General features: G+C 43.8%; 1 protein-coding gene across 4 annotated transcripts in view; it reads right to left on the bottom strand.

Annotated features, from left to right (window-relative positions):
* CENPC (centromere protein C) overlaps window positions 1-15,675 on the bottom strand; it is a 316,155-nt gene that overhangs the window by 73,156 nt on the left and 227,324 nt on the right. For all 4 annotated transcript variants that reach the window (XM_077275003.1, XM_077275008.1, XM_077275016.1 and 1 more), the window contains one exon: window positions 8,683-8,765. In XM_077275003.1, coding sequence (XP_077131118.1) covers window positions 8,683-8,765 — 83 coding nt within the window. The remainder of the gene's footprint in view (window positions 1-8,682; window positions 8,766-15,675) is intronic.

The following is a 15,675-nucleotide window of genomic DNA, read 5'->3' as shown; positions in this document are numbered from 1 at the left end:
CTAACATTTCCTGTCACATATGCAAATGTATTCATAGCCCCCATTTGCAAAATGAGGCCAAGAGTAGGATTTGAATAGATGCACATTTTTGAGGCATGGTATTTTACAAACATATACAGCTAGGTCCAGAAATAATTTGGACAGCGACAAGTTTTGACATTTTAGCTGTTTATATAACCATCTTCAATATGTTTTGGTAATAAATATGTGCTTAAAGTGCAGACTGAACTTGAAGGTATTCACATTTGAATTGGAGTAAGGGGTTAGAAATTATAGTTTTTTAATATGTAGCTGACTCATTTAAAAAATGACCAAAAGTAATTCAATTCTCAGAAGCTCTTTAATGGGCTTAATAGGCTATTCTATCATTAATCCATTAATAATGAAGCAGATAAGAGGTGTGGGGCCGATTCCAGGTGTGGCATTTACATTTAAAAGCTGTTGCTGTGAACGCACTACATGGGGTCAAAAGCACTCTCAATGGAAGAGAAACAGATCATCATTAGGCTGAAAAAAAAATCCATCACCGGGATAATAGAAATGTTAGGAGTGGCCAAATTAACAGTTTGGTATACACTGCAAAATAGAGCACTGGTAAGCTTGGGAACTCAAAAGGGCCTGTAAGTCCACAAAAGATAACAGTGGTGGATGATTGCAGAATCCTATCCATGGTAAAGTAAAACCCATTCATAACTTTCAACCAAGTGAAGAACACTCTCTTAGGGTATGTCTCCACGTTCAGGATTGCATCAGTATTTGACGCTGGTAAAATCTGCACCAAATCTGCACCTGAGGTCACTGGCAGGTCACCTGTGTTTTTCATGACGCGTCGCCGCATTGTAAGGACATGCTGCGTTCTGAAAAGATGCGCCACGTCCGTTTACGCGGGTCTGTCGCCTGCGTGTTTTACCGCATAGTGGAGACGGGATTTCATGAAATCCCCTCCACTATGCTGTAACATCTGTGTGTTTGACGCTGCGGCTCTAGACAGCGTCAAACACGTAGCGTTTCCTGAACGTGGAAACATACCTTTAGAAGTGTGTTTTAGTATCGAAGTCTACCATAAATAGAAGACTACTTCATGAGAGCAAATACAGAGTGTTCATCTCAAGGTGCAAACCATTAATCAGTCTTAAAAATAGAAAGGACAGATTAGACTTTCTTTTATAGCAACAGTGTAAAAGCATAGTTATCCAGTATTCACACTTGACTGATGATCACAATACGTCTTCTATCCCACAAGCAAACCAGCAAACAAATTTGACATTGTCACCAGCACAATCGAGGACCCCAGTGGTTGACTTTCATCACCCTGATAAAGGGGTACGTGCCCACGATGAGGAATAGCAGGCTTTGGACACAGTTCACCTGATCAGTGTCCAAAACGCTGTGTTCTATAATACAAGCACAGTGGATGGGATTTATAGACATCCCATGCAGACGGTGCTTTTATTTGATGCTGCGTAAACTTACTCACAGCGCAGATTTACGAGCAGCAGCATGTCAATTTCTTTTGTGGAGACACTAGACTCAACAACAAAAGTTTCCACAATAGAATGTATTGGATGCGGTAAATCTGCATTGTTCAATTCAATGAACACATATGGATTTCACTTCGTGATTGAACTCGGCGTTTTGGACGCAGCGAAAATACTCTGCGTCCAAAGAGCTGCTATTTCCTGATCGTGGGCACATTCACATTCACCTGCTGTTGCTCCACCACCGGCATCCTGCTGCATGTAGCATGGACATTGTGCAAGATAAACACCAGTACGTAATATTTAGTAGTAACTTTCTGATATATGTACCGGTACGTCATGGCGATCATGTGGCCACAGAAGCTGTGCCTGTACAATCACTGCTGGGAGCTTAGATTGATAGCTGAGCTCTGGCTGTCAAAACTGCATGGTCTAAAAGTCATTTTGTCTTGAACACTGACCGAAGTAATGAATTGCAATACATTATACTAGTGATCATCACAAGTGGGGAAAAAAAAAATGTAGGAGGTTTCCAAGATACTGGTAACAGAAAGGCTCTGGATAAGCAAAATGGCTCCCCTAGAAAAAAATTATTTGTGCCCAAAACCAAATGTTCCCCTCCCTTCTGAGTCTCAGTGTTTTACTCATGGCCCTGTTTGAACTTGCACACATATACAGTAGAGTGCCAAGGAAATGCATGGTAAAAATTAAGTAGCAAGTTTTTGAAGGTCTTACCTCCTAATTTTGTTTGGGCATTTCTGAACTTGGCAATACCAAGTGTGTGTGTGTGTGTGTGTGTGTGTGTGTGTGTGTGTGTGTGTGTGTGTGTGTACCGTATATTTCGGATTTTAAGACGCACTTTGGTTCCCCCAAATTTTGGGGAAAAGTGGGACGTGCGTCTTAAAATCCGAATCTGTGTGATGTGCCGTAGAGGTGGAGGGGGCGGCTCTGAAGTGGTTTCAGGGGGCTGGGGTGGGCTGGCTGCAGAGACAGCGGGAGGTCCTGTGCTCCCGCTCATTAGCCTCATGTAATATTCACTGCACTCGCTGTCCATCACCTCGGTGCTGAAGCAGCACCGAGTTGGTTGACAGGGGAGCAGTGCATATTACATGTGCCTGCACTCCCCCCTCCTCCCATCATGGATATGCCCCCTGCAGGCACACACACATAGCCCCCCCAGCTGGCACGCACATGATAAAATAACAAACACTTAACTCACCTTCCCCTGATGGCTCCCAGCTCCCAGTTCTCCCGTGGCTCTTCCTGTGTCTGTGCCGAAATCGGATCATGTGATCGGCACAGCACAGTGATATCATCACTGTGTGTCCAGGTCACATGACCTGATGCCTGGGAAACAGGAAGTGCAACCGAGGAGCTGGGAGCACGGAGCAATCATCGGAAGGTGAGTTATGTGTTTATTATTTTATCATGTGCATGCTTGCAGGGGGGCATGTAGTGACTGGGGGGGGCCATGTGTGTGCCTTCAGGGAGGGCATGTAGTGACTGGGGGGGGGGCATGTGTGAGCCTGCAGGGGGGCATGTAGTGACTGGGGGGGCCATGTGTGTGCCTGCAGGGGGGCATGTAGTGACTGGGAGGGCCATGTGTGTGCCTGCAGGGGGGCATGTAGTGACTGGGGGGACCATGTGTGAGCCTGCAGGGGGGCATGTAGTGACTGGGGGGTTGTGTGTGTGTCTACAGGGGGGGCATGTAGTGACTGGGGGGAGCCGTGTGTGCCTGCAGCGGGGGCATGAAGTGACTGGGGGGCCATGTGTGTGCCTGCAGGGGGGCATGTAGTGACTGGGGGGGCCATGTGTGTGCCTTCAGGGAGGGCATGTAGTGACTGGGGGGCCATGTGTGTGCCTGCAGGGAGGGCCATGTGTGTGCCTGCAGGGGGGCATGTAGTGACTGGGGGGACCATGTGTGAGCCTGCAGGGGGGCATGTAGTGACTGGGGGGTTGTGTGTGTGTCTACAGGGGGGGCATGTAGTGACTGGGGGGAGCCGTGTGTGCCTGCAGCGGGGGCATGAAGTGACTGGGGGGCCATGTGTGTGCCTGCAGGGGGGCATGTAGTGACTGGGGGGGCCATGTGTGTGCCTTCAGGGAGGGCATGTAGTGACTGGGGGGCCATGTGTGTGCCTGCAGGGGGGGCTATGTGTGTGCCTGCAGGGGGGCATGTAGTGACTGGGGGGGGCTATGTGTGTGCCTAAAGGGGGGCATGTAGTGACTGGGGGGGCTATGTGGGTGACTGCAGGGGGGCATGTAGTGACTGGGGGGGCCATGTACATGCCTGCAGGGGGGCTTGTAGTGACTGGGGGCCATGTGCGTGCCTGCAGGGGGGCATGTAGTGACTGGGGGGCCATGTGCGTGCCTGCAGGAGGGCATGTAGTGACTGGGGGGCCATGTGCGTGCCTGCAGGGGGGCATGTAGTGACTGGGGGCCATGTGCGTGCCTGCAGGGGGGCATATAGTGACAGGGGGGCCACGTGTGTGCCATATAGAGAGGGGGGGCCATGTGCGTGCCAGCAGGGGGCATATAGAAAGAGTGGGGGCCATGTGTGTGCCAGCAGGTGGGCTTAAAGTGACAGGAGGGCCATATCCAGGATGAGATTGGGGGGGGGCAGTGTGGTGGCAGCACAGGGGGGCAATGTGCCAGCACAGGGGGGGGCCATATGCCAGGATGGGGGTTATATAGATGCCAGGATGAGGGGCATATATATGATTTGTAAGACGGACACTGGCATTATAAGACAGACCCCCATTTAACATTAAAAAAAAATTATCTTTATCTTCACCAAATTTGGGGGTTCGTCTTATAATCAGGTGCGTCTTACAAAGCGAAAAAATACGGTATATATACACATCTTGAGCAAGTGGTAAATCTAAATTTAATGTCAACATATTTTACATGGTGAATCCGAATCCTTATGCCAAAAGGATCAAATTTGAGGAGTAAGACTTACCAATTTGCAAAGTTGATTTTTCCTTGGCACCCCAATATACAGCTTATGAATAAAGCTACGGAATGTATCTAGCACGTGACTCAGGGACTACCTGAGTAGGTTTGTACTGTGAAATCTAGAGGCAGATTTGTTAATTGTTTTGCAGATATTAACCCCTTAAGCCCCAAGGGTGGTTTGCACGTTAATGACCGGGCTAATTTTTACAATTCTGACCACTGTCAATTTATGAGGTTATAACTCTGGAACGCTTCAACGGATCCTGATGATTCTGACATTGTTTTCTTGTGACATATTATACTTCATGATAGTGGTAAAATTTCTTCGATAAGACTTGCATTTATTTGTGGAAAAAAATGGAAATTTGGCAAAAATTTCGCAATTTTCCAACTTTGAATTTTTATGCCCTTGAATCACAGAGATATGTCACACAAAATGCTTACAGTATATACTCGAGTATAAGCCGACCCGAGTATAAGCCGACCCCTCTAATTTTGCCACAAAAAACTGGGAAAACTTATTGACTCGAGTATAAGCCTAGGGTGGAAAATGCAGCAGGTACCGGTGAATTTCAAAATTAAAAATAGATACTCCATACCGTTCATTATGGCCCCATAGATGCTCCACATAAAGCTGTGCCACATATAATGCTCTGCACCGTTCATTATGGCCCCATAGATGCTCCACATAAAGCTGTGCCATATATACAATGCTCTGCACCGTTGCCCCATAGATAGCTGTGCCATATATATAATGCTCTGCACCGTTGCCCCATAGCTGTGCCATATATATAGTGCTCTGCACCGTTGCCCCATAGCTGTGCCATATATATAATGCTCTGCACCGTTGCCCCATAGCTGTGCCATATATATAGTGCTCTGCACCGTTGCCCCATAGCTGTGCCATATATATAATGCTCTGCACCGTTGCCCCATAGCTGTGCCATATAAATAATGCTCTGCACCGTTGCCCCATAGCTGTGCCATATATATAATGCTCTGCACCGTTGCCCCATAGCTGTGCCATATAGTGCTCTGCACCGTTGCCCCATAGCTGTGCCATATATATAATGCTCTGCACCGTTGCCCCATAGCTGTGCCATATAGTGCTCTGCACCGTTGCCCCATAGCTGTGCCATATAGTGCTCTGCACCGTTGCCCCATAGCTGTGCCATATATATATATAATGCTCTGCACCATTGCCCCATAGCTGTGCCATATATATAGTGCTCTGCACCGTTGCCCCATAGCTGTGCCATATAGTGCTCTGCACCTTTCCCCCATAGCTGTGCCATATATATAATGCTCTGCACCATTGCCCCATAGCTGTGCCATATAGTGCTCTGCACCGTTGCCCCATAGCTGTGCCATATAGTGCTCTGCACCGTTGCCCCATAGCTGTGCCATATATATATAATGCTCTGCACCATTGCCCCATAGCTGTGCCATATATATAGTGCTCTGCACCGTTGCCCCATAGCTGTGCCATATAGTGCTCTGCACCGTTGCCCCATAGATACTCCACATAAATCTGTGCCATTGCTGCTGCTGCAATAAAAAAAAAAAAACACATACTCACCTCTCTTGCTTGCAGCTCCTCGGCGTCCCGTCCCGGCGCCTCTCCGCACTGACTGATCAGGCAGAGGGCGGCGCACACACTATATGCGTCATCGCGCCCTCTGACCTGCACAGTCAGTGCGGAGAGAAGCCGGGAAGATGGCGCGACGCCCGGCGTGTGGAACGAGGACAGGTGAATATGTAATACTTACCTGCTCCCGGCGTCCCGCTCCTTCCCCCGGCAGCTGGTCTTCGGTGCCGCAGCCTCTTCCTCTATCAGCGGTCACCGGCACCGCTGATTAGAGAAATGAATAGGCGGCTCCGCCCCTATGGGAGGTAGAGCAGCCTATTCATTTCTCTAATGAGCGGTCCCACGTGACCGCTCAGGGGAAGAGGCTGCGGCACCAAAGACAGTGGGACGGGCAGGGGGAGCGACAGGAACGCCGGAACTAGGTGAGTATATGACAGTCCTCACCCGCCGACCCCACCACCGATCATGACTCGAGTATAAGCCGAGAGGGGCACTTTCAGCCCAAAAATTTGGGCTGAAAATCTCGGCTTATACTCGAGTATATACGGTAATAAGTAACATTTCCCACATGTCTACTTTACATCAGCACAATTTTGGAACCAAAATTTTTTTTTGTTAGGGAGTTATAAGGGTTAAAAGTTGACCAGCAATTTCTCATTTTTACAACACCATTTCATTTTTTTTTTTTTTTTTTTTAGGGACCACATTTCATTTGAAGTCATTTTGAGGGGTCTATATAACCAGGTGTGACACCATTCTGAAAACTGCACCCCTCAAGGTGCTCAAAACCACATTCAAGAAGTGTATTAACCCTTCAGGTGTTTCACAGGAATTTTTGGAATGATTAAATAAAAATGAACATTTAACTTTTTTTTCACACAAAATTTACTTCAGCTCCAATTTGTTTTATTTTACCAAGGGTAACAGGAGAAAATGGACCCCAAAAGTTGTTGTACAATTTGTTCTGAGTACGCCGATACCCCATATGTGGGGGTAAACCCGTTTGGGTGCATGGCAGAGCCCGGAAGGGAAGGAGCACGGTTTTACTTTTTTAATTGGCTGGAATTGAGATCAGACGCCATGTCGCGTTTGGAGAGCCACTGATGTGCCTAAACAGTGGAAACACCCAATTCTAACTGAAACCCTAACCCTAGCCCTAACCCTAATGGGAAAATGGAAATAAATACATTTTTTAAATTTTTTTGTTTTTCCCTAACTAAGGGATGATGAAGGGGGGTTTGATTTACTATTTATAGCGTTTTTTTTTAGCAGATTTTTACGATTGGCAGCCGTCACACACTAAAAGACGCTTTTTATTGCAAAAAAATAGTTTTTGCGTCTCCACATTTTGAGAGCTATAATTTTTTCAGATTTTGGTCCACAGAGTCATGTGTGGTCTTGTTTTTTTGCGGGACGAGTTGACGTTTTTATTGGTAACATTTCCGGGCACGTGACATTTTTTGATCACTTTTTATTCCGGTTTTTGTGGGGCAGAATGACCAAAAACCAGCTTTTCAAGAATTTCTTTGAAACCGTTACACGTTTGGTAAAATTGATAAAGCAGTTTTATTCTTCGGGTCAGTACGATTACAGCGATACCTCAATTATATCATTTTTTTATGTTTTGGTGCTTTTATACGACAAAAACTATTTTATAGAAAAAATAATTATTTTTGCATCGCTTTATTCTGAGGACTATAACTTTTTTATTTTTTCGCAGATGATGCTGTATGGCGGCTCGTTTTTTGCAGAACAAAATGACGTTTTCAGCGGTACCAGGGTTATTTATATCTGTCTTTTTGATCGCGTGTTATTCCACTTTTTGTTCGGCGGTATGATAATAAAGCGTTGTTTTTTTGCCTTTTTTTATCGCGTTCACTGAAGGGGTTAACTAGTGGGACAGTTTTATAGGTGGGGTCGTTACGGACGCGGCGATACTAAATATGTGAACTTTTATTATTTAGATAAAGAAATGTATTTATGGTAACAATATTTTTTTTTCTTTATTTAGTAATTTTTACTTTTATTTATTTATATATTTTTTTACACATGTGAATTTTTTACTTTATAGCATTGCCCCAGGGGGGCATCATGTTATAGGGTCAGATCACTGATCTGACACTCTGCAGAGCACTGTGTCAGATCAGTGATCTGACATGGAGGGCTGCAGGCTTACCAGCGCTTGCTCTGAACAGGCGCTGGTAAGCCACCTTCCTGCAGGACCCGGATGTAGCCCCACGGTCCTTTTGGATCCGGGGCCTGCAGGGAGGAGAAGCTCGGAACAAGGTGAGCACATCGCCTTGTACCGAGGGTCTCAGGGAAGCCCCCCTCCCTGCGCGATGCTTCCCTGTACCGCCAAAAAGCTGCGATCATGTTTGATCGCAGTGTTCCGGGAGTTAATGTGCCTGAGGCGGTCCGTGACTGCTCCTGGCACATAGTGCCGGATGTCAGCTGCGACACATCGCATATAACGTACTATCCCGTAGGAGGTCATGCGGGCCCACCCCACCTCGACGGGATAGTACGTCATATGGGATTAAGGGGTTAATGGGTGTGATAACTCAGATCTTCATGTCAATGTTAATATAGCTATGCAATACTTTAAAAACCTAAATTTTTCTGAAATAAGTCATTAAAAAATAAAGTCACATTTAATCATACCTAGAGAATCCAAATCACATGCAACCGGTTTTATTGCCACAGTAGATCGAAGTGCTCTTCGGCGTATAACAGGCCCACTTTGACTGTAGAAACATATACACAAAAAAAGTCAAAAAGTTAAAACATTGATGTAAATCTTTATAATTTCAATTCAAACAAAAGACAAAAATTTACATGTAGCAGTCATGACCCCAGTAACATCTAGATATGTCCAATAAAATCATTTAAAGAATATTTTACACTACAAAACCATTGATTCATTGATAATGTGCAAAATAATATGCTATAGGTGAGGATCATTGCATGGAAGTGCAGGACCATGAGGCAGCTAGCCGGGCAACAAAAGACAGGTTACAGGGGAGAGGGTCAGGGAGGCTAGTCCTTCTCTTGTTACCCAAATCGGAAAGTAGATCTGGAGGCGATATAGTATAGGAGTAGTATTGCTGCTGCAAGACATGTCCTCTGAAAACCAGGGGATTATCTGCTCCAGTAAGAGGATAATGCATGGTAGGCAAGATAAGTGCAGATGGAGAGGGAATCAATTATTAGGGTAAAAGCCTGTAACCAAGTGCCAGTAAAACAACTCATCGCGGATCAGGTTCATTAGATTATTGGAAGGGCCTGGTGAGGACCCAGCATTAGCATCAATGACAAAGTTACAAGTACGTGACACATCCTTAACCCCTTCCTGACCTCCGCCGTACTATTACAGCGGAGGTCGTACCCCCGCTTTGATGCAGACTGCGGCGGTAAGCCCACATCAAAGTCATGACATGTCAGCTGTTTTGAACAGCTGACATGAGCCCGCAATAGCGTCGGGTGGAATCGCGATTCACCCGCCGCTATTAACTAGTTAAATGCCGCTGTCAAATGCCGTCACATGATCAGGGGTCAGCAATGCGTCGGCATGACAACCTGAGGTCTCCTTGAGACCTCTATGGTTGTTGATGCCAGATTGTTATGAGCGCCACCCTGTGGTCGGCGCTCATAGCAATGCAGTAAATCTACTACATAGGGGCAATCTGACGATCGCTCCTATGTAGCAGAGTCAATCAGGCAATGCCAGCTTCCCATGGAGGCTATTGAAGCATGGCAAATGTAAAAAAAAAAATATTTTAAAAAATATGAAAAAATATATAAAAGTTTAAATCGCCCCCCTTTCGCCCCATTAAAAATAAAAAATAAAAAAATAAATCAAACCTACACATATTTGGTATCGCCGCGTACAGAATCGACCAATCAATAATAAAAAATAAAAAAAGGATTAACCTGATCGCTAAACTGCGTAGCGAGAAAAAAAATTCAAAACGCCAGAATTTTTGATCGCCATGACATTTCATTAAAATGTAATAACGGGCGATCAAAATAATGTATCTGCACCAAAATGGTATCATTAAAAACATCAGGTTTGCACGCAAAAAATAAGCCCTCACCTGACCCCAGATCAAGAAAAATGGAGACGCTACGGGTATTGGAAAATTGCACAATTTATTTATTTTTTTTAGCAAAGTTTGACAAATAAAAAAGTTATGGCTCTGGGAAGGAGAGGAGTGAAAAACGAACACGGAAAAATGGAAAAGGGCAAGGTCTTGAAGGGGTTAAAAATTATTTAGGATATAAGCTTATAAGAGATATTCCCATCTCCAAGATCCTATCCCAATATGTAGAAGGTGTAATGATAATATTCACAAATACCTTATAAATGTAGTATAGTTTTTTTTAATTAGCCATGTCTCTTTCCTCATGTGCAGGCTTTGCAGGACCTTAGGTATCCATGGTAATGGCCACTAGCCATCAGTGGTCGGAATCATGGATACCCAAGGTCCTGCAGAGCCTACACATGAGGAAAAACATAGCGAATCAGAAAAACTATATAATAGTGTAATATTATTACACCTACTACATATTGGTATAGAATCTTGGAGATGGGAATACCCCTTTAAGGCAAGGACCTCGAGGTAGCATTTTCTGAAATACCATCTGTGGCTCAGGAATTGGTGGAGGAAGGAGGATTTGGGGCTCCTTGAGAATACGACCAACTTGCTTGTTGGCTACAGGCTCTATGCAAGGTATGGACTGAACCTCAGTGGGGAGGATGCAGCTGTGCGTGGGTGGGGAAGCATGGCTAAAAGGTTGAAGAGTTTAAACTAGGGACATGAAAGAGAAATTACTTAACAGGACAGGATGGAAAATCGTGTAGAAAAATACATAAAGTGCATGCATACTAATGCCACAAGTTTCACATCTCACAAGTATCACATCTCCTGGGCGGGAACAGGGGGGGGGGGGGGGCATACAAACATTACAGCAGTGAGTTGCAAATGATTCTTGAAGTAAAACATTGTTTAAAAACAGGCAGGAAAATGTTTCAAATCACAGAAAGAATCAGCTCCGATCCTGTGATGTCCTGTCCGAATGCTCTTTTGATTACTCCCCTTCCCAGCAGATGTGGTATGATGAGACCATGTTCCTGCACTGTCAGACACAGCCATTACACAGTACACAGCAGGGGCACATTTATAACATTATCACAGCGCAGGGACATTTTATTCAAACATCAATTGTGGAACTACTTATTCCAAGATATATTGATTAAAATTCATAGCAAAACCTTTAATTTCTCCATCTCCTCTGCTGACGGCATCAGCGGGAATCGCACTGCACTCGGGTGATAGAGTGCAGTGCGAGATTACACACGCACCCATTGACATATGGGTGCGTGAGATCTGAACTTGGCATGCAATCGTAGCACACTGTTTTTTTCCTGTCTGATTGCGATCCAATAGGAGCAGGAAAAAAAACGGCCTTTGAGAACATAAGCATAGGATTACATTGGTACAAATACAATCGGATTTTTAATTGGATTGCATTAATGTGATTTAATCGCAAGTGGGAGCGAGCCCTTAGAAAAATGATCCTATGAAGAAAAATTTGAATATCTGAACAAATGTAACCAAAACCACAAGTAACATGTATGCATTTTTGGAAAAATGTATAACATACATTTTCTTGAAATCGCCCATCAAAATTTAGAATTTGACCCCTCAAAAGCAATACATCAACAGTCTTATGACAAAATTAAAGCCTGTACAATTCTGAACATAATGACCCCTCTCCCATTGCTATTTTAATTCTAGACAGAGATTTGATAAAAAAAAGTGCCCCAAAATGAGAGTTTCAAAACTTTAGAAATCTATGTAAAAAAATGTAGCTAATTAAGAGAAAAATTAAAAATATATTAATTCAAATTTCAAGTATCACTTTATCACTTCAAATAACACAGAAAATATACTAAAAGACCAAGTGAAAAAAAAAATTCAGATTTGGATCCCTTGAAATGGAATGGCCCGTGTGTCAGTTTTTTTATATCCATATGACTTTGCATGCGCGTTTCACTTTGGGACATTAGGATGTTTTTTTTTCTGTTTACACATTAGTAAAAAGCAGAGTTCATTTTCCCATGAAGATGGATCTGGGTAAATCCGGATTTTTTCCGTATTGGATCATTTTCTTGTGCACCCATTGAAAAGTTTTGGCAAGGGTTCTCTGAAAAAAGGATGAAACTAGCGTATGCTGGGATTATTACTACACAGGTCAACACAAAAAAATCATCAGCAATGGTAATATGTCTTGTTTTATGGAGTTTGATGTGCTGATTCAAAAAATATGCTTAGTTTTGCTCTATCACAAAGATTCTGAGATTCTTCTGAGAGAAGTATTTTTGTTATTATGTTATTTCTGCATTTTCAATGTATGTGGTTTTTCCTATGTTATTCGCATTTCTATGCTTATCTTACTTGATTGTGAATTTTCTTACAGGGACAACATCATTAAGGGTATGTGCACACGTTCAGGAATTTTCACGTTTTTTTCGCGTTTTTTTCGCGATAAAAACACTATAAAAACGCATACATATGCATCCTATCATTTAGATTGCATTCCGCAATTTTTGTGCACATGATGCTTTTTTTTCCACGAAAAAAACGCATCGCGGTAAAAAAAAATGAACATGTTCATTAATTTTGCAGATTTTTCGCGTTTTTCCCGCTATTCTATGCATTGGGAAAAAAAATGCAAAAAAACGCACAAAAAACGCGAAAAAACGCATGAGGATTTCTGGCAGAAATGTCCGGTTTTTGTCAGGAAATGTCTGCTTGAAATCCTGATGTGTGCACATACCCTAAAGGTTTTAGTGACTTATGGGAAGGAGTATTCAGGACAGTGCAGTCAACCAATAACTGATTCTCGGAAAGTCACAAGTTATGGGGAGGAGCTAACTTACGAGGCAGTATGATTTGAGTCAGCCAGAAAAGGATGGTGATGGCAGCAAGGACTGGTATGTGAGACTGAAAGGAGACAGGCCTCTACAGGGATCTGAGCCCTGCCACAGGGAGATAGAAGGGAAGGCAGCGGACAGCCGCCATTGTCAGAGGATTTTCACTGCATTTCTGGGAGGACAAGTAGCCTCAGAGGGAAGAAAACAGCTCAGCCACTGAGGGGTAACTGAGTGAGGGTCTCCACAGGGAGAGAAAGCAGCCAATATCACACTGAGAAACTGCCTGTCTACAAATGTTCATCTGTAAGGAATAGGCTGACCCGTTTACCTCACAACTGTATATAGTTATCTACCAGATTACCTCCAGTAAAATCAGTGCTAAATACAAGCTGCCTCTGTCATCTCTGGGGAAATATCTACATACTAGCTGAAGAGCCCGGCGTTGCCTGGGCATAGTAAATATCTGTGGTTAGTTATAGCACCTCACTTCTCTTATTTTCCCATCACGCCTCTCATTTTCTCTCTTACACCTCTCATTTTCCCCCTCACTCCTCTCATTCCCCCTAACACTTGTCATTTCGACCTCACATCTGTCATTTTCCGATCACTCCACTATTTTCCCTCACTCCTCTCAATTTCCACTCACACCTTTTCATTTTCACCTCACACCCCTCATTTTCACCTCACACCTCTCATTTTCCCCTCAGTATATACATATTTGTCATCTCCCTTATATATAGTATACACCTGTATGTCATCTCCTGTATATAGTATATACCTGTATGTCATCTCCCCTGTGAATAGTATATACCTGCTGTATGTCATCTCCTCCTGTATATAGTATATACCTATATGTCATCTCTTCTGTATATACTATATACCTGTAGGTCATCTCCTCCTATATATAGTATATACCTGTATGTCATCTCCTGTACATAGTATACACCTGTATGTCATCTCCCCTGTATATAGTATGTACCTGTATGTCATCTCCTCCTGTATATAGTATATACCTGTGTGTCATCTCCTCCTGTATATAGTATATACCTGTGTGTCATTTCCTCCTGTATATAGTATATACCTGTGTGTCATCTTCCCTGTATATAGTATATATGTGTGTGTCATCTCCTCCTGTATATAGTATATACCTGTATGTCATCTCCTGTATGTAGTAAATACCTGTGTGTCATCTCCCCTGTATATAGTATATACCTGTGTGTCATCTCCTCCTGTATATAGTATATATCTGTATGTCATCTCCTCCTGTATTAGACCACGTTCACACGTTATTTGCTCAGTATTTTTACCTCAGTATTTGTAAGCTAAATTGGCAGCCTGATAAATCCCCAGCCAACAGGAAGCCCTCCCCCCTAGCAGTATATATTAGCTCACACATACACATAATAGACAGGTCATGTGACTGACAGCTGCCGTATTTCCTATATGGTACATTTGTTGCTCTTGTAGTTTGTCTGCTTATTAATCAGATTTTTATTTTTGAAGGATAATACCAGACTTGTGTGTGTTTTAGGGCGAGTTTCATGTGTCAAGTTGTGTGTGTTGAGTTGCGTGTGGAGACATGCATGTAGCGACTTTTGTGAGAGGAGTTTTGTGTGGCGACATGCGTGTAGCAACTTTTTGTGTGTCGAGTTACATGTGACAGGTTAGTGTAGCAAGTATGTGCAGCAAGTTTTGCACATGGCGAGTTTTGCGCGTGGCGAGTTTTATGTGTGGTGCGTTTTGAGTATGTGCAAGTTTTGTGTGAGGCAACTTTTGCAACTTTTGTGCATGTGGCAATTTTTCCGCGTGTGCAAGTTTTGCATGTGGTGAGTTTTCCATGAGGTGAGTTTTGCACGTGTGGCGAGTTTTGCGTGAGCCTAGTTTTGCATGTGGCGAGTTTTGCGCGTGGCGAGTTTTGAGCGGCGACTTTTGTGTTTTGGCTTTTATGTGGCGAGGTTGGTGTATGTGTGGTGAAATGTGTGCTGAGGGTGGTATATGTGTTCAAGCATGTGGTAGTGTGTGGCGCATTTTGTGTTCATATCCCGGTGTGTGGTGAGCATCCCATGTCGGGGCCCCACCTTAGCAACTGTACGGTATATACTCTTTGGCGCCATCGCTCTCACTATTTAAGTCCCCCTTGTTCACATCTGGCAGCTGTCAATTCGCCTCCAACACTTTTTCTTTTTCCCCATTATGTAGGTAGGGGCAAAATTGTTTGGTGAATTGAACGCGCGGGGTTAAAATTTCACCTCACAACATAGCCTATGACGCTCTCGGGGTCCAGACGTGTGACTGCAAAATTTTGTGGCTGTAGCTGCGACGGTGCAGATGCCAATCCCGGACATACACACACACATACATACACACACACATTCAGCTTTATATATTAGATATAGTCGGTCAGCTCATCTCATTTCTTTTTTTTTTAATTGCTACCACCATTGAACTGAACTTACTCCACTGTTTGATCTGATTTAAAAGAGAAAAATGCCCCGACAGTGTATCAATCATCCGAACAGATTCTGCTATGTGTGTGGTTCTTTTACACCAAAAGGCCAAGTACATTCAATCACTCAGGATATTAAAAACATGTACCAGATGTACTTTAAGTGTCCACTTGGTGATCAAGACAAAAGCTGGGCCTCTCATGTGATATGCTCACGTTGTTCAAACTATCTTCGTGACTGGATGAATATGAGGAAAGTGGCTATGCCATT

The sequence above is a fragment of the Ranitomeya variabilis genome, chromosome 1, assembly GCF_051348905.1.
Source record: "Ranitomeya variabilis isolate aRanVar5 chromosome 1, aRanVar5.hap1, whole genome shotgun sequence".
Classification (NCBI taxonomy): Eukaryota; Metazoa; Chordata; class Amphibia; order Anura; family Dendrobatidae; genus Ranitomeya; species Ranitomeya variabilis.
This window is presented reverse-complemented; position numbering and strand designations above follow the sequence as displayed.